Here is a 22,780-nt window from a genome sequence, read left to right on the forward strand (position 1 = left end):
CCAGGCCACAGGAGCAGGTCCGGAGTCACTGGCGGGAGCGGGGTGCGGAGCTGTACTCACTGGCTACGCCCACGTCATAGGAGCAGGTCTGGGGCTCCCTAACGGGGGCGGGGTGCAGAGCTGTGATCATTGGCCACGCCCACGTCATAGAAACAGGCCGGGGCTTACAGTGCCTGCTGGAAAATGCGCAGCATCATGGAAGCCTTTAAATTCACCATGGGTCGTACCTGATGTTCTTTAACGCAAGTGAGCTTACTTTAGAGAGATAAATGCAAGCCATTTAGCTGGCGGCGGACCTTTTGTTGTGACTACCATGGCTGTATCGTCCACTTTTTATCCGCATCCTCAGTAACTGGCTTAACATTTTAGTGTTGGGCCTTATTTAGAACATGTTTAGCCTTCATCGACATAAATTCCATCATTTGTTCCTCTCTGTCTCTGCACAGTAAACGGGACATCCACATAAGAGGGACTTACGTAGCCATGTCTCTGTCTCTGCACAGTAAACGAGTCATCCACATAAGAGGGACTTACGTAGCCATGTCTCTGTCTCTGCACAGTAAACGAGTCATCCACATAAGGGGGACTTGCGTAGCCATGTCTCTGTCTCTGCACAGTAAGCGAGTCATCCACATAAGGGGGACTTACGTAGCCATGTCTCTGTCTCTGCACAGTAAGCGAGTCATCCCCATAAGGGGGACTTACGTAGCCACGTCTCTGTCTCTGCACAGTAAACGAGTCATCCACATAAGAGGGACTTACGTAGCCATGTCTCTGTCTCTGCACAGTAAGCGAGACATCCACATAAGAGGGACTTACGTAGCCATGTCTCTGTCTCTGCACAGTAAGCGAGACATCCACATAAGAGGGACTTACGTAGCCATGTCTCTGTCTCTGCACAGTAAGCGAGACATCCACATAAGAGGGTTTTATGTAGCCATGCAGCGCCAAGCAAAGGCGACGAATATTTGCTGCTTGATCTAGACAGTGCATGTCAAAGCACCCCTGGCCCGTCCTGTGTATTTTGCATTGATAGCCTGTGTTTAGACGTATTGACTGATCTGTATGCGGAGATCGATCTGTCGGCTGCATTTTTAAACTTACCGCGCGCCCACCATGCGGCTGGTCCTGCTGGCTCTGGTCCTCACAATAATCCGGACGAAATGTTGAAGCAGCCACGGATGAGCATACGGAGCCATGACTAACGGACAGAAGCAGGGCTAACGTCAGCAGAGCGCGTGTTTTTATTATTATTGAACGGCAGCAGCCCACCAGCGCTCTTGCGCCTCTCTCCGCCTCTCACCACTCTGTCCACCCCTCTCTCCGCCGTCCCTCGTACCCGGCGCTGCGGGTTTGGTCGCCCTCCTGGTGAAGCGGACCGGTGAGGTGGCGGGGGAGACTCGCGCTTCCGGCCGGCTCGCGGACCAACGAGCGAGGCCGACGTGATCAGGAGCTCAGGAGGTCGAAGGCCTGACCTGGCCATGACAGCCGGAAGGCGACAGAGATGGGGACGGGGTCATGCAGAGGCGCGAGACTCAGCTGGGCGCCCGCAGCGCCTCTGGGATAGTTGTCTTGCGCGCAGGGCCAGCACAGGGCGCCGGCGTACCCAGTGTAGGCCGCTGGTTGGCATGACCATAGACTGTGGAACGTCTCTTATTTGCGAAGCTGTGACGTCATTTCCCCACGCTCAGCGTTTGCCAGACAGCTAATGTGGATGACGTGAATTCACTGATAGCTCGCATGGGGATGTCCGTGGCTGCAAGTGCTGGTGGCGACACTTTGTCTGATGGCACTTACCCTGTTGCAGATCAAACAAGCGTTCGTCGCTGCCCTCCGGCATAAGCAGGTGAGGTGTGCGCAGCCCAGCCACGCCGGCCGAGTCCGGGGGGGGGGGGGGGGGGGGCGAGACGGACCCGCGGTATACCATCGATATACCGACAACGACCACACTTTGGAACGAAGCGTTCTGTGCACTACGGCGTCCGAGCCGCGTGCTTTGGGTCACTGCGATGCCAAGTGTTAAGCTCAGGTCGAACACGTGACACCTTGTGCAGATAGCTGTACACGTGCTTCGCGACCAGGAAGAGACTGTCTTTGTGACTGTTTTGGTGACTGTGTGACTGTCTTAAGGGCTATCAGGGAGGTCTCCAAAGCTTAAGCTTTGACATAATGGAACATTGTGTCGGGAGCGTTGCACAGAAATAAATGCTTTAGAAAACTCTTGATGCCTCATTTCCCTCCCCCCCCAACCCCCACCCCGCCCCCGGTACCCGTAACAGGGGCAAGTGCGTGTGGGTCGTGCACCACAAGCCTCTTGTCGCGATCTGGCATGGTAGTCATTACTAGAGCTCGTATTGAGAAATAGATTGAGGCCAGGCGATTTCGTGTTCTTAATGGTATAATGTCATATATGTGATGAGCTGGCTCCGCACCACCTTGCTCGGTTAAATTAGTATTTGTAATTATCAGGAGTGCGTGGCAGGCTACGGTTAACGCCGTGTGTGGCGTCCTCTGTCCAAATACGGGTTGGCAGCCCGCTCACTAGATGTCTCTGCGCACAGCCCCGTGTACCGGACTCCCAGCTTCAACTCGTCGGGCCGAAGTTCCAACTGTGATGGCGAGGACATGTACTCAGATATCTCCATAGAGGATGACGTCAGCGACCTCAACCAGAAGGTGAGTCGGCGTCGAAAGGAACGGCGAAACTCGGCGACCCTTGGGACGAGCTTGTGGTAGGCATCAATGCGTCGCACCGTGGCAGGTCACAGGCCCGCATCGACTGGTGTCCGGACAGTCAGCTTTTTCATAAAACGTCCTCACTACCTGTAACAGGAATAATAGCTTATGCACAGCGAGTGACAGGACTTAATTCAAAATTGGTGCACGATGTACGACGTGACGTGTAACTTAAGCTGACTTTCAGTGCCTCCCTAGTTTATTAACACATTGATGTAATGCATTGTAGCTGTCAGTGAACACACCGATTTGGTGCCATAGGCATTTGGCCATTTTCTCATGCCACTCTCTCCCCTAAAAACTGGTTGCATAACTCAAAGCGTCGCTAGACGTTTATCTAAAATCTCCTCCTAACAGCCCCGCCGCCGGTCTTTGTTCCTTGCGAGCACAATTTACGCAAGACGCGCACCATTCTCTCTGCATGAGCCAGCGACCCACCGCGGTCCGCTGGCTGTCCGCTGGACCCTCCTGCCACTGCAAAGTCGGGTGACGTTGTCAAGCCCCTGCTGTCCCGCGCCGCGCCGACGACGGAGTGGTGTCACGCGCTTGCCACGCAGCTAGAGTAGGTGACGATGTGTGAGATATCAGGATCTGCTGAGGGACGGAATACGCGCCCTCTAATTAACAAGTGACGAAAACAGCTGTCTGGAGGAAAGAGGGAGGGGCATGCAGACTGCCTTGTTACCTTCCGTCACCTGTATTTTATGTGGAGCCTCTCCTCGAACCCTTTGGCCTGGGGCGGTTAACTCCGAAATCATAAACATCCTTCACGAACGCTGCATGCACCTTTCCTTCTCACTGCATTTCCGCCACAGGAGACAGAGACCGCGTCGTGCCCCACCGCCCTCTAAAAAGCTGGCTGCGCTAATGGCGGCATCTGCCTCTGATGCCACACGTGCAGCGGCCATTACGACGACGCGGGTTGTTGTGGCTCGCTGGGAGTAACGGCCGCGCCGTGTGTGCACCCACATGTGCCCTGCCGACTGCGCTGTGCACAGCGGCCGGCGCTGTGCAGACAGTGATTCACGGCCGGCGCCACTGCACAATACTCGGGCGTTTTTGTGCCGCGGCGGAACGGTCCGTAAGGGGGTGTAACGAAGCGAGGCTCGCGTTAATTGCTGCTCCGCCGGGGGACCGGCAGCGGATAGGCGCGTGTTTCAGAGCACCGGCTCTGTAGGCGTCTGTGCTGGAGTTTAGGGAGTTTGGAAAGCACTGCAGCCCACTGCGAGGCTCCGGAGCTGTAAGCCCGCGTTTGTCGGAGGGTGTCACTCAATCGGGGGACGTGCGGTAGGTTCGGTCACGACTTTTGTCCATCAATAGCTGCATTATGCATGCATGTCCTGTTTTTTTGCATGAATCCATTTCATTCAACTGTTTCGTGCGTTTAGTGCCCACATTTCAGCTGGTGACAGGCAGGGTATATGAACTAGTCTCATCCGCGTATAATGGAACAGCTACGCGCGCATCCGTGCATTTACTTGCTTCCTTCGGGTTGTTTCTTCTGCGATGCGAAAGCTGCCGCCTTCAACGGGATCCGAGCGCACAGGAAGTTGAGCCAGCCTTCCCACATGTTTGATAAACACAGCTGGCCTGCCCGCGCCGGGTTCGGCTCCGCGCCGGAAGTCGTGGTCTGGCCGAGGTCTGCCCGGCCCGCGGCTGGCTGTGGTCGCCGCAGCCGTCCTCTCCAGCCTGCGGGGCAGCCGGAACGGCGCGCTGCACTTGGACGTGGAGTGCTGCTGTGTGACCTCGCTAGTGTCTGTTCCACGGGGTCCGCGTGTCAGGAGCCGCTGCAAGCTGGGGCTTGCAGTTGCGATGTTTATCCTGATGTGTTCCTGATGATGAGGCCCCGCATATGCGTGGTCTTCACATTCTGTCCGTTGTCTGCTCTGCCGATTTGATTTGATTTTTGGCGGATTTGATTTGGTGTTTGGTACTAAAGAGGAATGGGGCGCATGTCGCGCACCCCTTTTGTAATGTGCCACCGAATGTAGCGGTCACATTAGGACCATGGACCATGGCGTAACCCGGGTCCAAGCCCGCGCCATCATCAGGGAGCCAAATGTGCCAGCCACTCGGCCACCACTCCCACGATGTCTCCGCCGTTGATATATTTGGGATGTTCGAGCAGAAATGTTAGCTCCATTTAAACCTTCTCAGTCTTGATCACACGAAATGCGGGGAGGGCATTGCAAGATGGCGAAAGCTTGCGTCAGTTGGGCGGGAGAAGCAGGGGGGGGGACGAGTGGGGAAGCAGCATATTAAGATGCTGACGACTTTGATGTCAAGGGGCTTTTGGCTAACGGTAGGTGGCACGTGTGTGTGTTGCGCCCCCCAACTGAAGACTTAGTCCACGAATTAAGGAGGGGTGCGATCACTGCCCCCATCTCGCCCACGGTTGCACCGAGCACCCACTTTTGCGTCGCCCTCCGTCCCCCACCCCCACCCCCCACCCCAGCTTGGCGCCAGCCTGACCACAAAGACCTGGACGCAGACGCGTGTCACCCGCCGCGTGTGAGCTCTGGCGGTTTATGGTGCGGCGAGGAAACGCTGGCGCGGCACTGGCGCCCCACACCTCCGGCCAGCGAGTCCCGCCGCACGCACGTGTCAGCCACACGTGGCCACGGGCCAGGGTGTGGAGTGCTGCTGTGCGACCTTATAACCAGATCAGGTCAGGAGCTGGTCGGGGCGCTGCTTTAAGACGGCTGAGAGGCTCTGTGATCTTACGTCTGCTTCATTTGCATTGCTGCTGTGTGCAACACCTCCTCAAAGCGAGCTAGCTGAACTAACCAATTGCTGAGAGAAGCCCGAAGCTATGCAATGATTCGCACCTACACTGGGAATAAGCCAGCCTTGCTCGTGTGGTAGCCGCCTTTGAGGTAGACCTCCGGCTAGCTCCTTGTGCGCCACCAGTAGGCCCTGACATCGCCATGGGCCATGCGATTTCGTTGTCACGTGACACCCGTCTGAGGCCCCCTCCCCCCTCCCTCCATCGGCGGTCACCAGATGCCCTCAGCTGCACGCATCTCACTCTCCCGTTTCACCCCATCCCCGCGCCGCTGACTCAGCGGGGGGCAGCGGCAGTGGCGCCCCCCGTCGGCGGCGGCGGAGGCGGCGGCAAAATAGCCGCCGGCAACGGCGCCCGCGAGGGGTACAGCGGCGCGAAGGCGGGCCGGCCAGTCCGACGCTAATCAGCGTGGCCGTGGGTGCGAGGTGCCGCCGGCGTGGTGCGGCCGTGGTGTGACGAGCGGTCAGTGGGGTCAGCGTCGTCGGCGGGGCGAGAGGTCACGGCGGTGAGGTCACGACCGGGCTGCAGGCGCCTGGCTGGGCATGGGGAAGTCGCAGTGGGCTGAATTGAGGTTGTGCTGGGTCGGCGCAGGGTCACAGTGAGTTAGGGCGAGGTCACGTGAGGTCAAAGCCAGGAAGAAGAAGACCAGAACGGGGTCATGTTTGGGAAGGCCGGGCTGCGTTTTCTTGTGCGAGGTCGTGCGTGCAAAGTCATGCCGCTGATGGTCATAGAGTAGGGTGCAGGGCATGCAGTACAAAGTGTGTGAGATGATAGCCTGAGTTGGGTTGCACCGACCGAGGAGACCAGTGGCTTAGAGCGTAGAACAACTGATCAAGGAGCCCGGTTTTGTGCTTTCCTCCGAACACTTCCAAACTAGGCACTTGTGTAGGCCCAATCTCTACCTTCTCGCGGTTTGAGTGCCTTTTTCGGAATACAAGTCTGGGATGGATGGGACAGAATCTCTCCCAGCCACTCGGTCTGCCAAACGTTCTGTTGCCGTCCTGGTGGGATCCATCGACATGATTCCCCAGCACAGGGCGCGATTCCATTTCAAGACTACGCAGCCAGCACCTTAGCGCGAAATATTGTTTGACTTTAGACAATCTCTGAGACCATAACAATGGCCAGCGCTGGCCCGTATTCCTCCGCCGGGTAATTGGGACCGGGCATTAATCACATTCTGCAGCCTGCGAGTCACCATCTCTAATACCGAGGCTATCCCAGGCCTCATTGGTGGAATATAACCGGCAGAGCCGATGGCCGAGAGATCCAAAGCTTGGCGCGGTTCATCGGATCGGAATCGGATCGGCTTGGCACGGTTCAGGCTTGGCCGACGCGCATCGGGCTGGACGCCTGTTATCAAGTGTGGTGCTGCTCGTCTGGGGGGGGGGGGGGGGCGGCCTGGTTAGCCGCTGACGGGGCCGTCAGCGCCTTCCGTGACGTCACGGCACGCTCGCACAGCCGCACCATGACGTCATAGGCAACGCCATCCTGGGAGCCGTACAGGCGGCTGTCAGTAACGGCGTAGGGAGAGGAGCGCGTTAGCGATTGAGATCGGAACGAGGGGCGATGTTTATTTTTTTTATGTACCACGCCGGTGGGTTGAGACGCCTTGCGGGGCACGACAAAGCGATCTGATGAAAGACGACAGAGGTTGCAACTGTCATCTTGCAGGTTATGTCAAAAACTCATCTGATGGCAACAGACGCCTTTGGGGACTAGCACACCGTTTGGTTTGAGCAGTGCGTTGGTTAAGTGTGCCTGAAGCGGAAATAGAACAGGCAGGCGGTCACCGATCTGCTCTTTATGCACACAGGAGGTGAATTGCATCACCCCTCCCCCTACCTCAGAACTGTCGTGCGTCCTTGTTATGAAGAACTGCCTGGTCAGTTTATTTTCCGTGAATGTCTGTTTGATGTCTCGCAGCCATGTATGGCATAGTTATCGCCTGAAGCCTAAGCACAGTGTGTGAGCCACGCGCGGTCACAGCGGTGTGGCCGAAGCTTGAATACCAGTTACAATAATCTTGTGTCGTGCACGATCAAAGGGCTTCTAGGCGTGATGTTTTTAGTTTTGGCCCTGGATGATAAAGTTTGGTTAATGCGTGAAAAACATCTGCGTTCCTTCATGCTGTCACATACTCTGCGCTTTTTGCACCCTTGGCCTGACGACATTTGGACTCCTCAACCTACGCGACTGCATGCTGAAACCACTGCACGCTTCACGTGCAAATCTACGTCTAGAAAGTAAGAGGGCTTCTAAACCAAGCCATCCGACCGGCCTAGATTCACCGCTTTTCAGCGCAGCAATACAGCCGCCCGCGGTTGTGAGAGTGCGCTTTTAACAGCGGCGCCCGAGTCTTGCTAGCGCCGGCAAGTTGTTTAAACACCAGACCGATAGTTCTAAACAAAGCCACCCAGATTTGGGAAGCGTCCAAGGCGCTGGACCCCCGCCTAGAGATTGAGGCCGGCAGCGCAGCGGGGCGGGGGGGGGGGGGGCTTGGAGTCTGCCTCACCCGTTACTGTTCGTGTAAACTGACCATCGATTACGACACCAACTCACCGGGGGTGAGTGGTGTCGCTGCTCAGCGTGGCCTGGCCTGGGCCGTGCGCTCAAGGGGTCACCGAGCAGACGCTGCTGGCGCAGGAGGTGTCGTCTTTTGCGGCGCTTCGTGTCAGCTATTGGCTTATCTGGACTCTGGCTGGAACCAGGCTCTGCTTATTTCACCACCCGAGTAACCTTTGCATGAAATGCAGGCATGAACTACCTGCGTGCCCGAAATTGCACAAGGGCTGCTTCATAATGCTTCTTTCTGTGGGTACTATATTGTTCATACGATCACACTTCTACATAAAGCGTAGACTGTTCAGGTATGAATAAATTTCAAGCACTAAGCAGCTCATTAGTTCGTGGGCATTTGCGGAGTCAGAGATCTCCTGCCAGTCACATTTTCCTCACAATGCCCTCGTGCAGCTGGCCAGTTTGATGGAGACTTGCCTGCGGCGGCCCGCCCCGCTCCCTCCTGGGTTTATTTATTTCTCGCCCCACGTCGGGGGTGATGTCATCGCGAGGGCGCCGGTTGAGCTGAGCATGCCCCCGTCAGAGGGGTCGGCGAGCACACAGATGTGTCAGACCGTGATCGACCCGGCTCCGTGGGACAGCCGTGTCTCGAGTGAGACCTCGGGCCGTGCCGACGGCTGAGCACCGCTAGGCGCCGCCGGCAGAATCGGTATGAAGGAGCGCGATCTCTGGCACGGGAGGTGTGTGTTGACGGGGCGGCGCCGGCGAGTCAGATGCCAGGGAACCCAGTCCAAGGTGGCTGGCAGTTCGGCGCCCGCGCAGTCGCTCTTGAGAAAGAGGTCTGAAGCGTGCGCCAGCCGGAACAGACCGGACAATTGTTACATTTCTGAGAATCATTTGGGACCCGCCAGTCTTCCCGAGCTTCCCGAACTTCAAACTAATCAGGTTTTGATATCTACGTATAAAACAGGTACCTTGACCAGTACCAGGATTATGAAGATAGGATCAGGCGGGATAAATATGAAATATGTACGTTAGTTATTCAATACGCCAAGTTCACGGTCTCTACGAACTCTGCATCCGTCTCACTGTGACCAGCACTTAATCTCTGGGACGTAACTGGTGGGAGGGTTGGTGGAAGGCGGCGGCGCTCTCATCGGGAAGTCCTCTGTTTCCGCCCCCGGGCGCTGGCAGCCGTCCACGTCGTGACCTCATCGGCCGCCCGAGGCTAAATATTTGCCGACACCCAGGGCGGGGCTGTGAGTTTTCACGCGCGGCCGCCGCGGGCGACGGCGCCGCGGAGCAGCGGGACCTGTGATCCTCGCCTTTCCGGAGCGTCAGAAGAACCGTCGCTTTTCGAGACAGACCATCAGCAGACTCAGCGGCAGGTCAGGTCGGCGGGCGTGTCGGGTCGTCAGCGGGTTCGTCAGCGCCGGCGATCGTCAGCGGTGCTCGTCTGAGCGGGTTCCAGCCGCAGTGCAATGTTGTTCAGCGGCGGCGGCCGGTGAACCAGGCGAGACCAGTGCTCGGGAACGGTGCAGTTTCGAGCGTCGCCGTGACGAGAAGTTGACCTCAGAAGGGGTCGGAATCTCCCGTGGCCGAGGCGTATGCGGCCAGGAGCAGGTCCGCACCCACGGCATCCGACGCAAGGAGACGCTCACCTCACGCCAACCCGTGTCGGATGCCCGCTCTGTGACCGTGCGGCCAGAGGTCAGCCGCGGCCCGCGTTGTGCGGCCTCACCCGTGACCCTGGGATCGGAGGTCATGGCGCGGCCCTGCAGCACGTCCGACCACCCGGACCTGGACAGTGGCCTCGAGGACGACCTGGTCTCGTCGGTCGGTGACCTGCGCTCCGGCAGCGACCTCGACCCGGACGACCCGGCGCACGCGACCGGTAACCGGTCGGCGTCGGCCGCGCCGGCCGTCTCGCCGCACCTGCGGCAGTTCCTGCGCGCCATGCGTGCGCCAAAACTGGCGCGCTCGCCGGCGGGAGGGTACGAGCTCGGCTCGGAGGGCGGTGAGGGCCGCGGGGACGCCGAGCCCGACCTGGAGTACGACTGGTGGGGAGGGCCAGTGTAGCTTCCTCGGTGCTGGCCCGGCTGAAGGCGACGTCTTCTCCTGGCACCTGGACACGTTGGAGAAAGTGAGTGGCGGTGTGTGTTTCCGTGGCAGTAGCGGTCCTGCAGCTTTGAAGAGCCTAGGGAGTAGCTGACTGTCGTTGGAGGCTTCTATCTGCGGCAGATTGCTCGGCCTATACCACCTCGCCGCCGGTACCTTCGAATGAAAACATGATGCTGGGTAAATCCGCCGAAAAAAATCATGTTTAAGGTACCCGGAGGGTTGACCAGGGGGCATGGGATCTAGAACATTTTGCCATGGGACGCTTCAACCCGCCACTATTTCCTCAGCGCTCCCCACTCTGATGCCACTGGCTGCCGACACGCCAGCTGCCGACACCCCCCTACCTGCTGGCCTGATTTGGTAAAACAGGGCCCGGTACTGGCGTGCGCGGATGTCGAGCGATGGTTCGGTTACGAACCCATCGGAATGGAGATGACGGGACGTGACGTTGATGAATCATGATCGCCTAAGATAAGAAGTGTCGATGTGATCACATATTGTGATGAGGCAGGTGAGCTGCCGCCCAAAGTAAACGTGTTAGGTGGCGGGGATGAGTCCCCTGGGTCCCGGCCTGGCGTCAAGGGCGCGTCAAAACCCGACCTGAGGCCGATTGATCCACTGGAGAGGTGCCAGCTGGGCGGCGCGTGGGATCCCGAGTTCTGGTGCTCGAACTGGCGCACCTGCCTCGCGGATCTCAGAGCTCATGGGCAGCGACGACTGCTTTCCTGCCGGATGCGTCTCGCGGTAGTCCGCCATGAAAGCTCCGCGTACACCAAGTGAAGTCGTAGTCACTGTAGGTAGCCAAGTTCCCGCCAAAACGAGGTCGGGTCCGCTCGCGCTGCCGCTGGCCACTCCCTGAGAAACCCGAGTCGGCGGTTGAGAAGCTGGCGTCACCGCCACTAGACGGGGCGGCACGTCCCGTCTGCGACTGCGGTGACTCACGCGTCTTCCGGCGGACAGCGTCGGCGCCGGTTGCGTCCCCTGCGGCGACTGCGCCGACTCTCCGATCGAGGTTCGCTGGTCACATCCGCGCCGTGCGTATGCTGGCGTACTGTGCGGCCGTGACGTCACTGGTGCCGAGGATTTGCCCACACACGAAATAGGATGTGGGATGTTTGCTTAGAGAGAGCTTTGCAGGCGGCTTGCGGTGAGATGCCCACCGAGCAGCGTGTTACCATACCAGGAAAATCGTACACTCGTAATGCGCAGGAAACTCATGCCGAAATTTACTGTAAGTTGTTTCGAGAAGACTCAGTGACGCTTTTCCGGTGAAGCTACTGCAGCTGAAAGCATAGTTACGAGACACGATGCCATAACTTGAGCGCTTTCTCTAAGGCAGGTGTAAGCTGTTCGTTAGTCAGGTGTATTAAACTGAAGCATCTCAAGGCGCGGTGAAGATGAAATGTGTACGCTGTCCCGTTCAAATGATTAATATCATAAGCTCGATGAGCAGGCGATTACACCCACGAACGCTTCATTCCATCCGCATTGGGTGGGCGGCTTTGTTCGTCTCTATGAGAATGGCTCGGGTTCTCAGCCCGAACGAAATGACGGTACCTTGATCGTTCGCAGTGCGCGCCCAAGACGAATTTTCTCCCCCCCCCCCCCCCCCCCCTCCTCCATGGGGCGGCGGATGGGGCCCCTTTGGGTCCAAAGGGTCTGGCGCTTTTGGGAATTCAAAGACTTCCGTAGGGCTTATAACACACAAAAACAGCCCATCGAGGCATAGGAAGACGATCCCCAGTCTAAGCAGGTTCTCTCAATCCAACAATAGGGCCCTGAGAGTGACATTGAGTGATCCACGTGACTGAAATAGGGTTCCTATGACCCGATCCAACGGCCTGCTTAGCTTAAAGTCGTGCGTTGTACCTCACCGCCAGCTGTGGTGTCAGCTTTTCTGGTTTGTCTTGTTACGGTTAATGACCTGATAAATCGCGTAGATGTGACGTGATGTGATGTGACGTGTGCGGAATGCTGCGAAACGCCTTTCTCTACTCCCCCTTTAGCTTGTTGAGCCCTGGCTAAAGTGTCATCGCGCGACTCGTGTTGAATGAGAGATGTCTGCACATAATATGCTTAACGTTCAACATATCTCCTTTTAGTGCTATTGACGTGAAACAGCGGGCTCTTGTTAACCTGCAACCGTATGATCACGTAGCCTGGGACTGTTTGATCTTATCAACTCGTTATCAACAATGCCTGAAAGACGTCGTTCGAAGCACAAGAAAGTTGTTGGGTGCCAATGCATGTGTACGGTGCGAACATAATGTCGCTTGAATTACAGTATCACTTAAAGAAACTGGCTGTTTCCCATGAACCTGCGGCCTGACGTCGGCCTTGACTGCACACTTCAAAAGAGGTAGTACACTGTAATGCGACCCTTTTCCCCCATCTAGCCCCGACTTGATTTCAGCAGAAGGTCCCCTGATCCTTGACCTAACTGTCGGCTTGACTTGGCTCCTCTTTTTTTCTTGACCCTGAGCACATGCACGAGTGGTGGCTGGCCTGTTGCTCCAGGTGGCCTGACCCCTGACTTGTCGGTGCCGTCAGGTGCAGGTGCTGGAGCGGCAGGTGACGGTGCTGGCGGAGAACCAGAACAACAACGATGACCGGTACACGCGCAGCAAGGAGGAGAACGCCGGTCTGCAGGCGCGCCTCATCATGCTGGAGGAGCAGGTCAGGGATGGGTCGCGCTGTGCCTGGGGTGTGACGGGTCTGCAGGCGCGCCTCATCATGCTGGAGAAGCAGGTCAGGGACGGGTCGCGCTGTGCCTGGGGTGTGACGGGTCTGCAGGCGCGCCTCATCATGCTGGAGAGCAGTCAGGGACGGGTCCGCGCTGTGCCTGGGGTGTGACGGGTCTGCAGGCGCGCCTCATCATGCTGGAGAAGCAGGTCAGGGACGGGTCGCGCTGTGCCTGGGGTGTGACGGGTCTGCAGGCGCGCCTCATCGTGCTGGAGGAACAGGTCAGGGACGGGTCGCGCTGTGCCTGGGGTGTGACGTGGGAACGTTAGACCCGCTGTCACATTTTTCGCCCAGCTTCCTCGATTGGAAAGTAAAAAAAAAATCGGGTATTTAAGTGCGAAAGGTAACTGACTATTACCTAAAACATGAATGACACAAAAAGTTGTCCGGATAATTGTTCATTAAAGAAGTAAATTTTGTTTCAAAATTTGTAAATTTCAAACACTGCCCAGGGCTACAATGACTGACAGCATCGCCCAAATTAGTAAGTATCATTTGGCTGAGATGGACTAGAGAAAAATACAGTTTTGAGGGAAGGAGGTAGATCTATTTTTTATGGAGGACATACGATAAGGCAGTGCTTACAGCCTGTCTTCAGAACTCCGTATATTCTGCAATGTGTTTTATTTGGACGGTGTTCTGGGTATACAACCCTCAAACACCTGTGTCCAAGGATCTTGCCAGACCGCAATTTCAGCTGTAGTTCCTTCATTGGGATGTCTTTTGGATGATTTAGCAGCATCGTCGGATGCTAATGTAAGATCAGCATGATGCGCCGCGTGTCACTGAAGGTACCTGGTGGATAGGGTGGAGCCGTTGCCGTTATGAATGCACCACTGCGTTTTCACGCTAGAGAGATATGTGGGTTCGAGACATCCTTGTAGCGACCTTGTCGGTGATGGGTACGTCGCGATGCGGCCGAATGACACGCTGGGTTTGGAAGAACATCCCCATTTTATATCTAGTGCGCACTGTATAAATCCAATACCCATTATATTCTAATTGGTACTCAAATGTCACATATATACCGTTGACATGTCTATCGTGTATCAAATAATGTATCAAGTTGTCTCACGACAGACAGCTTCGTGTTTTTCAGCTTCGTGTTATTGACCGTGCTGTAGTGTGTGTGGTGCTGATCTTCCGGTGTGTTAGTGGCCGTGCTGTAGTGCGTGTGTGCGGTGCTGACCGTCCGGTGTGTTAGTGGCCGTGCTGTAGTGTGTGTGTGCGGTGCTGATCGCTGATCCGGTGTGTTAGTGACCGTGCTGTAGTGTATGCGGTGCTGATCATCCGGTGTGTTAATGGCCGTGCTGTAGTGTGTGTGTGTGTGCGGTGCTGATCGTCCGGTGTGTTAGTGACCGTGCTGTAATGTGTGTGTGCGGTGCTGACCGTCAAGTGTGTTAGCGGCCGCGCTGTAGTGTGTGTGTGTGGTGCTGATCTTCCGGTGTGTTAGTGACCGTGCTGATCGTCCGGTGTGTTAGTGGCCGTGCTGTAGTGTGTGTGTGCGGTGCTGATCTTCCGGGGCGTCTCAGCTGCGCGAGGTGGAGCTGCGTTCGGAGGAGCAGCTGGACTCGGAGCGGAGACGACACAAGGAGCTGATGCAGCGACTGGAGAGGGAGAAGACGCTGGAGCTGGAGAACCAGACCATCAGGTCAGTCGTATCACACTCTCACGACTCCCTTGGGCACACAGGCATGGTGCCAGCGCTGAGTGCGTGCTTTTCTCGTATAGTAAGCCCGTTGTATGTCATGGTCTCAATTTCGGATTTTTGTTCTCCACTAGTTGCATTCCGTCATTAGAGTCGGTAGGCCTGAGTACATGAACATGTTACTGATTGGGCTTAAACTGTGCAACAGTGCTCCATTAAGGCCGTTTTTTAACTGCACCCGTGTGCGGTCAACCGGGGCGAAACGTGGTTGTGAGATTAATTCTGTCTGATTTGCGGTGGCCAGTGCATCCAATCACTATGATTATATCCACTCGATTGCGGGGTCATCGCGTCGTTCACAAAAACACTCGGATCTGGCTGCAAGCCAGGTGCGGAGGCTCCGACTTAAGATCTGGAACAGTGAATGCGTTCCGTTTTCACGGTATTCTGATCCATTGGACGCGGCGGTTGTGAAAGGAGGTGTTTTCTTTCTCAACCTCATCCCGCCGCTTGTGACGTTAGAGCCAAGTGGCTCCAGCAACAGCCAGAGTCAGAGCCAGAGTCAGAGTCAGAGCCAGAGTCAGAGTCAGAGCCAGGGCCAGAGCCAGAGCGGGAGCCAGAGCCAGAGCCAGGTGGAGGAAGGCCGCAGTTATATCCGCGAGTCGCGAAGCCCCTTATGCCACATCACCTCACTCCGTTCAGTCTTCACATCCTGAGGAGCCGACCTGACGGTCCGTACCGCTCCCGCTCCGTCCCAGGCTGCAGAGTCTGGAGAAGGAGGTGCGCTTCGCCGAGGCGGAGGCGGCGCGCGCGCGTCAGCAGCTGGAGGCGGCGGCGGCCGGCCGAGCCCAGCTGGAGGAGCGGCTGGCCGAGCTGGAGGCAGGCCTGGAGGCGGCGCGCCTGGAGAGTCGGCGTGCCGCCGACCTGGAGCGGCGCGGCCGTCAGGAGCTGGAGCAGGAGCGCACACTCCAGTCGCAGGTCAGTGGAAGGGTAGGGGAAGGGGGGGGGGCGTGATGATGGACTGGGAGGGAGATGGGAGAAGTGTGAGTGTTGCGCTTCGGCAGTTCGGTGTGGTTCGCGGAGTGTGGGACGGCGCGGTCGGAGACCTGCGGCGGGTATTCACGTGCGGCACTGCAGCAGCTAGCAGAGAGCTGGACTTCCGTTTTAATTGCGTCGTGGAAGTTGAAGCGCAGCCGACTCCTGGCTCGGAACTAATTCGCCTTGGGGCAATTTTGGCGTAAAAGGGATCACTCTTCAGCCAGCCGTGCCCATTACCGTCGTGAAACTTTGTTCGAACTTCTTTGCGGCCTCTGGCAGTATGGTTTAGTGAGACCTGACCAGCCTTGCTTAAACCCTGGCCTCATGAACATCTTGTGTTACGGCCTAAGATCTGTATCTTTCTCAAACGGTGCCGGAGCTCTTTTTTGAGGCAGCCTGTCGGCGTGGCAGACCATCAAATGGTGATCGAGTTCCCTGTATTTCCGACCTGTCGACCTAACGCCGTGGTCGAGCTCACCCGTGTCCAGATTGCTGATCTCAGAGGGCGGCCGAGCCCTTTCGTGACCTGACCTCTGACCTCTGACCTCAAGGGATGGCCTAGCTCTTCCGTGACCTGACCCCTGACCGATAAACTCGGAGGGTAGCCAAGTTCTTCCGTGACCTGACCTCTGACGACCGCAGGGGGTGGCCGAGCTGTGGTGACCTAACCTCCGACTGTTGACCTCAGATGATGGCCGAGCTCTCCCGTGACCTGACCTCTGACTCGTGACCTCAGATGGTGGCCGAGCTCTCCAGCGAGCTGGAGGACACGCGCCAGCAGGCCAGCCTGCGCCTCAAGACCGAGTCGGACGAGTCGGGCGTGATGCGGCTGCGCCAGGGCGAGCTGGAGACGGAGCTGCGGGAGCTGCGCCAACGGAACAAAGGTCAGCAGCGGCAGCGGGTCCACGCCCAGGCGACGGCCCGGCGACGAGGCGGACTCGTGACTGAGTGATGAGTCCAGGGCGACTCGGGACTGAGTGATGAGTCCAGGGCGGACTCGTGGGACTGAGTGATGAGTCCAGGGGCGGACTCGTGACTGAGTTATGAGTCCAGGGCGGGCGTCGGTGACTGAGTGATGAGTCCAGGCGTCCCGCTACTCTGCTGGGGTGTCACGTGCACGCGATGGGCTGGCGTGAAGGCCACTGCTGAAGTAGGCATGTGTGGGGACATTGATGAGGGGATAGCGGGGTGAATGAATCATAGACGAACAGATGCGGACAAGACAAATCATTGTTTCAAATAGGGCTCAGATGTCTGCTCAGCACTTGTGCAGACAGATTTTACGTGGTTTGCCGGTCTTTGTATCCTTGCAGTTCAACCATCAAACCGGCCAAATAAGTATTTGCTTTCGTCTCCCTCACTCCTCTGGAGCAGCACGTGTGGGTGGTGGTACCGACACTGGGCAGGACTTCACCCTCTCGTGCCGATCATGTGCCGTGTGGGAGGGTAACCACACCGAGCAGGACTCCAGCCTCTCGTGCCGATCATATGCTGTGTGGGTGGGCATTCACATCGAGCAGCACATCATCCTCGCTTGTCAATGATGTGCCGTGTGGGTGGGTACCCACACCGAGTAGGACTTGATCCTCTCGTGTCGGTCGTGTGTGGTCGTGCGTCCAGAGGCATATGAAGCTCACCATGCTGACGCTGCGCCACCCACAGCAGTTTGGGGGGTAAGCCGGCTTAAATTGCTTAAATCACTTCAACAATCACTACGCAAAAAAAATTGCTACGATGCTACGTTGCTATCGCAGGTGTTGTTCGGTCAGAGCCGTAATGGCGTCGCGGTGAGCTTTTAGCTTAGGGGATGCAAGGGGGTGAGGCAAAGAGTTTGCGGGGTCGAAAAACCCAGGTTTCTCTCTTTCGGATTTGGTTAACATTCGCAATCCAGCGGGCTTCACTTTGAGGCCAAGGGCAGGCCGCCCGGGCGTCGTCCCCCGGTGACGTCATTATCCCCAGACTGCGGCGCCTGCCGCCTCTGCTGACTGCCCCCCCCCCTCCCCCCTCCCCGCAGAGCTGCAGGAGAGCAACGAGGAGCTGCAGGCGCAGCTGCTCTCTAACGGCCTAGAAGAGGGCCGACAGCTGCTGGAGTCGGGGCCCAAGAGCCTGGCCTTGGAGCTGGAGGACATGTCGGGAGAGGAGGTGCGTACTCGGCGGGCCACGTGGAGGAAATCCACTGGATCAGAGGATGTCCAGGGAGCATTTATTTATCTCTGCTGGATGTGAATGAGTTTGCTATCTGTTTGGAGGGTGATGACCGGTGTGCGGTGGGTATTAGTGTGTCGTTTAAGGCGCTGAGTCTTATTTCCAATGGAGAGAGAAAGAGCCTCGTCCTTTTGTTCTCTCGCTCAGGACCAGCCGCTGTTGTTCGCACGTTACCATTACCATAAAGGTGTACCGGTCATCGCCCTGTAAAAGACAGCCAAAGAATGTCAGACATCGATTGGTGGACATATCTTCAGCAAAGGAAGGAACATTTAAATTTGTTTTGTTTTTGCCGAAGTTCGTTGTAACTAAGCACCTAAATGTGTTCGTGAGTGTCCGTGCTATATGACTGCTACCTCGACGAGCATTATCGATTTGTTTGGCGGGTGAACAATTCCACAATTGCAGTTCTGTTTTCCTGCTACCGAGCGGTTTATTTGCTTACATGCGTTGTCATGCACCTTTTAGTCATTTGCGCTTTAAGTACCGCCCTTTCTTGCCATTAGACTGAAGTTGGGCCACAAGCGTTTTCATTATTGCTGAATTTCATCCATAATTTGACTATGCTCAATCTCCCAGTTTTCTCGCAGAAGCTGCGGCTAAAATGATCGGAAAGCGTGCGTCACGACAAACGATTTCGCTGCCGTGGGCAGATACTGAGGATTTTTATACCTTCAGATACTGGGGATTTTTACACTTTCAGATACTGGGGATTTTACACCTTCAGATACTGGGGATTTTTGACAGCCTTCAGAACGGCTCGTGCCGCGAATGGTTTTTAATCTACATCTGAGACTTGCCCTGCCAGCCATGGCGCAGCATGTAGGCAGCCCGGGAGGTGAACACACACGGGCTTTTTCGTTTCAAGCTCGTTGTGAATATACGACGTGAATAATGACGATATTGATCTATGAACACGTCCATCCGACATTTAAAGGGAAGTAATTGCCCGTGAAGACCTAGATAGACAAGGCTTAGAAGCTATTCTAGATATAGTCTTTGACATGGCATGAGGGCGTCTAAAATTTAAATGACTCATGACGTAACAAATCCTACACTGTTCAACGACTGAAACATTAAAGCATGATAACATTCTTTGTGCGACATGCGTTGATATAAAACTGTCTTTTTCAAGGTCGATAGTGGTGAAACGTTGCAAAAGGTGAGAGGGGACGCAGATATGATTACGGTTGTACGAGCTTTCTATTAACACTAACACAACACCACTTTTGACGACCACTGCCCCCCCTCCCCCCATGCAAGATTGCACGCGCATTCAACGCACAGGGAGCAGCGGCTTTTGGCCCGATATACTTGGTCACCAATCCATAGCGGTGGTGCCGTGCACTGAAGCAGCATGACAGGCTTATGTGTCACACATAGACCTTGCGTGCCCGCTGTGTTTGGTTTGCGTCGCCGTAAGCTTGACCCTGACCTTATGGCACGCTTGTTTAATGTTTGCTGAACATCGCACTGCTGTTGGCACGCTGCATGAATGCATCTTGCAATGTATGGCAGAAACGTTTGAATGGGGTGTGTGCACCGCGATTGTGGAAGGTGTGCTTCTACGACTACGACGACGTGTTCAGCGTTTGGTGATTCTCCGCATAAAATCCGTGTATTGGTTGGTTGAGATCAGCCCGCCACGATGACAATGACGTTCAACGTGTAAATAGCGAAGGAGCTGGTGGGCCACCTGTTCGCGGTGTGCCGTCAAGTCATACACCGTTCGCATGTAAAGGTTCGGTGAAATGCACCTACTCCGCCGCGCAAAATCCCCGACAGTGTAACCTGCATGGCCTGGCGGTGCTAAAGCGTGACCCAGGTGTCCTCCGTTCCAGCTGAAGAAGTCGCTGCTGGAGCAGCAGGACGTGAACAAGCAGCTGCGCACGTACATCGACGGCATCCTGCTCAGCATCGTGGAGAACTATCCGCAGCTGCTGGAGGTGAAGCACAAACAGTGATATGCACTGCCAGGGGACGCCACGCGCTCTGCCCGGCTGGGACCTCGCGACCGGTCGGAACGCTGACGTGAACAGTCCCCGAGCGCGCTGGACGACCGACCAGCCGCGGCTGACCTGTCGCCGAGGCGGGGGTCGCCGCGGGCACGGCGCGACGCCAGCTTCTCTCGCTCGGCCCCCTCCGGCACTGTGTCAGAGACTGTACTGCGGCGAGGCGGCGCCACGGACGCATCACGCCCGACGCCGAGCAGCGGCGCTGCGCAGGGCGCATGGGGCGCTGTGTCGCCTCCCGGTGGCGCCGGTCTGGTGCTCTCAGCGACTCTGTCGTCGCGCAGTGGTGCTGTGCGGTTTCTCTGCGCCACGCGCACAGCACCGCGACGAGGCGGCGTTGTGCGCTTTTGCAAGAGCCTGCGTCAATGTCGTCACCTGGTGCAGGTGCTGCAGTGTTGAGCATTGCTTCAGACACTGGTGGCGCTGTCCGGCCTGGGGGGATACGTGGGATGGTGTCGGCCATGAGGCCGCCCCAGCCTCTGTGCCTCCTCCCAGATTGGCGCTCTCTCGGCGGCGGAGGGCTGTGCGCTGTGGTGGACTGTTTTGCAGCAAGTCGTCGCTCTTGTTCCTTTTGTTGTGTCTTGGCGTTATCAAGAAAAAAGTGGATTACAGCTAAATGTGTTGGATCGGATGGATCAAAGGAATATCTCAGTAATGCATCGTGCAAATGTGTGAGCACAATGGAATGCAGGGACTGCTGGTTAGAGACACCCAGGTGGGGTGTCAACTCTTTGTGTAGGATGGAAATTAATTTGATCGTGGCTCGAAAAGCTTTACGTGTGAGCGTACCACGTGCGTCAGTCACAAAAGTGTGAGAATGATGTATTCCTGATTTGTATCCGGTATAATCCAGTACACGTGAGCGCAGCTGTAGAATATATCGTGCATCGAGATTGTCCGGATCTTCCAGTTCAAAGCGTTGTGCCGTCTTCACATGTGACGGATGCTTCTACTGCTACTTTCAACGGGCGTGGAATCCTGTGTCATAAAGAAGACGGTGGGTATAGGCAACCATATTAAGTTGAGCTCAGTACAAAACTGACCGTCAACGGCTTTGGGTAACATCAAAATGCCCTGTTTACACCTGTGTAACCTTTAGATTGAGGCGAGCGCCGAAGAAGCCGTCCTCCGAAATCATAGGTGTTGCGGAGCTGTTTATTTTTTATCCAGCGACAATGGCGCAGCTGTTCTATCAACGATAAGGCAGTCATTCTTGGACACGGTCAGGAACTGAGTCAACTTGTACGTTGTCCTGGGACATTCTTCGAGAGAACATGTTCAGACAGGTCTTTAAGTGAAAACGCCAATAGATGCCAGATGTGTGCGCCGTAAGTACCTGTAACGCTACTGAATGTTATGAAAAGGAAATATTCACATCAGATTATGTCCTTCAGTGCCGTCACTTTTCTGAAGCCAGACAGATTCAGTCACCAGGCTGCGTCTGCCATGACAAGCGTCTGCTCCGGCCGAGGTGCTGCGCATGGTGCGGGTGTTGCCCCGGTGCCTGGTCAGAGCAGCGGGTTACATGACAGCATATGACGTGGTTTTGATCACGCACTTCGGGCTCCCTCACCAAATCCAGTCCCCGATCTCAAGTTGCATTTCCATCTATCATAACACGGTTCGTTTGCCCGTATCAGCAACCGAGTTTAGAAGTGTTCGCGATTGTTACCAGTTCGTGGGAAGCCTTGCAGACAAGATCGCGCAAAAATACCAATAGCTTGCTCCTCTCCAACCCACCCCCGTCGCTGCCCGTTCCTGTACCCCTACGGAGCACGCACAGAATACGAGTGATTGTTCAGAAACCAACGTCCCGTAGCACGTCGTTGCACCTGGTCGGGGTCAACACTACATCTACATGCCACGCATGATGCATTTGACATGTTACGTAGCTTTAGATTGCACCTTTATTCCGTCCATCACATTTTTTGTTGGAAAAGGTTGTTTGGTAGCATCGATTCTCTACCTTCACTGTGTAGCATGAACAACGTAGCTACTCGTATGTTGGATTAAAAATCCCAGTTTAGACCAAATCTAATAACCTCATGACCTCATAAAATGTCATGAACCAAAACACATCGTGTCATTTATTTTTTTACATTTACGCGCGTGATGTGTATGGCAGGCGGACTGATAGCGACAGTTTACAGAAATCTCATGTATTTTGTTTAGAGCCAAAAAAATTTGGGAGGGTGCCTCAAACTACAGCGGCCCTACAATGTTGCGTGTCAACACGCCTGAGGAATGCTGGCTGGGCTGGGATCCTGTTCAACTAGCATAAAACTTATGACTAATCACAGGATCCTCCCGAGGCTCATTCACTTGTTTTTGGTCGTGTGAGGCTCTGGCCTTCTTGGTTTGGGACTGGCGAGACAATGGCATCCCATTGCCAATTCGAGGCAAAGAAAGCGCCGAATCCGAGCAAGGATTAAACAGTGAGCATTGTTCCAACCACATTAGAGCTCACCGACCAATGCGCCATATAAGGTATGAAGAAGCCATGAAGACAGGCACTTTTCGACAAAGACGGAAATGCATAATGCACTGTACTGATGGCGATTGCGTGCATCACGCAACAAGTGTCTGGATGCAATTTGTCGCTCTTATGATATGCAATAAGCTTAGCTTGGAATATGCAATCTGAATGTATTATTACCTGGCAATTCGAAATGGTGTCCGCAAGTAGGAAGTAGAGCGCTTCAAATGCACGTGTTTTTTCTCTCGCAAAAGGGAAGCAAGTTTTCTTTCCCGTAAGCGTTTACTAACGGCACTTTTTCCCTTGCCCCATGCTACATCACATATCGCCAAATCGTTAGCGTCCTGTCTGCGAAGCTTAGTAAGCAATTGACATCAGTTTACCATCTCAAAATTGAAAACCGAGAAAATTAAGCTACTCGAGATGCGTTTTTTCCTTTCATCCTTTTTTTTACTTTCCCTGGTAATAACTTTGGGGTTAGGACTTGAATCGAATGA

General features: G+C 55.6%; 1 protein-coding gene across 1 annotated transcript in view; it reads left to right on the plus strand.

The window, feature by feature from the left end:
- Window positions 1-20,700, plus strand: part of LOC119095816 (rab11 family-interacting protein 4) — a 92,823-nt gene extending 72,123 nt beyond the window's left edge. The window contains exons 6-14 of the mRNA XM_037218669.1: window positions 1,808-1,846; window positions 2,562-2,676; window positions 12,713-12,838; window positions 14,437-14,555; window positions 15,311-15,431; window positions 15,477-15,530; window positions 16,327-16,474; window positions 17,605-17,732; window positions 19,637-20,700. Of these exons, the coding sequence (XP_037074564.1) occupies window positions 1,808-1,846; window positions 2,562-2,676; window positions 12,713-12,838; window positions 14,437-14,555; window positions 15,311-15,431; window positions 15,477-15,530; window positions 16,327-16,474; window positions 17,605-17,732; window positions 19,637-19,759 (973 nt within the window). The 3' untranslated portion in view covers window positions 19,760-20,700. The remainder of the gene's footprint in view (window positions 1-1,807; window positions 1,847-2,561; window positions 2,677-12,712; window positions 12,839-14,436; window positions 14,556-15,310; window positions 15,432-15,476; window positions 15,531-16,326; window positions 16,475-17,604; window positions 17,733-19,636) is intronic.
- Window positions 20,701-22,780: the final 2,080 nt, after the last annotated feature.

This window comes from Pollicipes pollicipes, unplaced genomic scaffold (genome assembly GCF_011947565.3).
Source record: "Pollicipes pollicipes isolate AB1234 unplaced genomic scaffold, Ppol_2.1 Scaffold_4219;HRSCAF=4965_pilon_pilon_pilon, whole genome shotgun sequence".
In the NCBI taxonomy this organism is placed as follows: domain Eukaryota; kingdom Metazoa; phylum Arthropoda; class Thecostraca; order Pollicipedomorpha; family Pollicipedidae; genus Pollicipes; species Pollicipes pollicipes.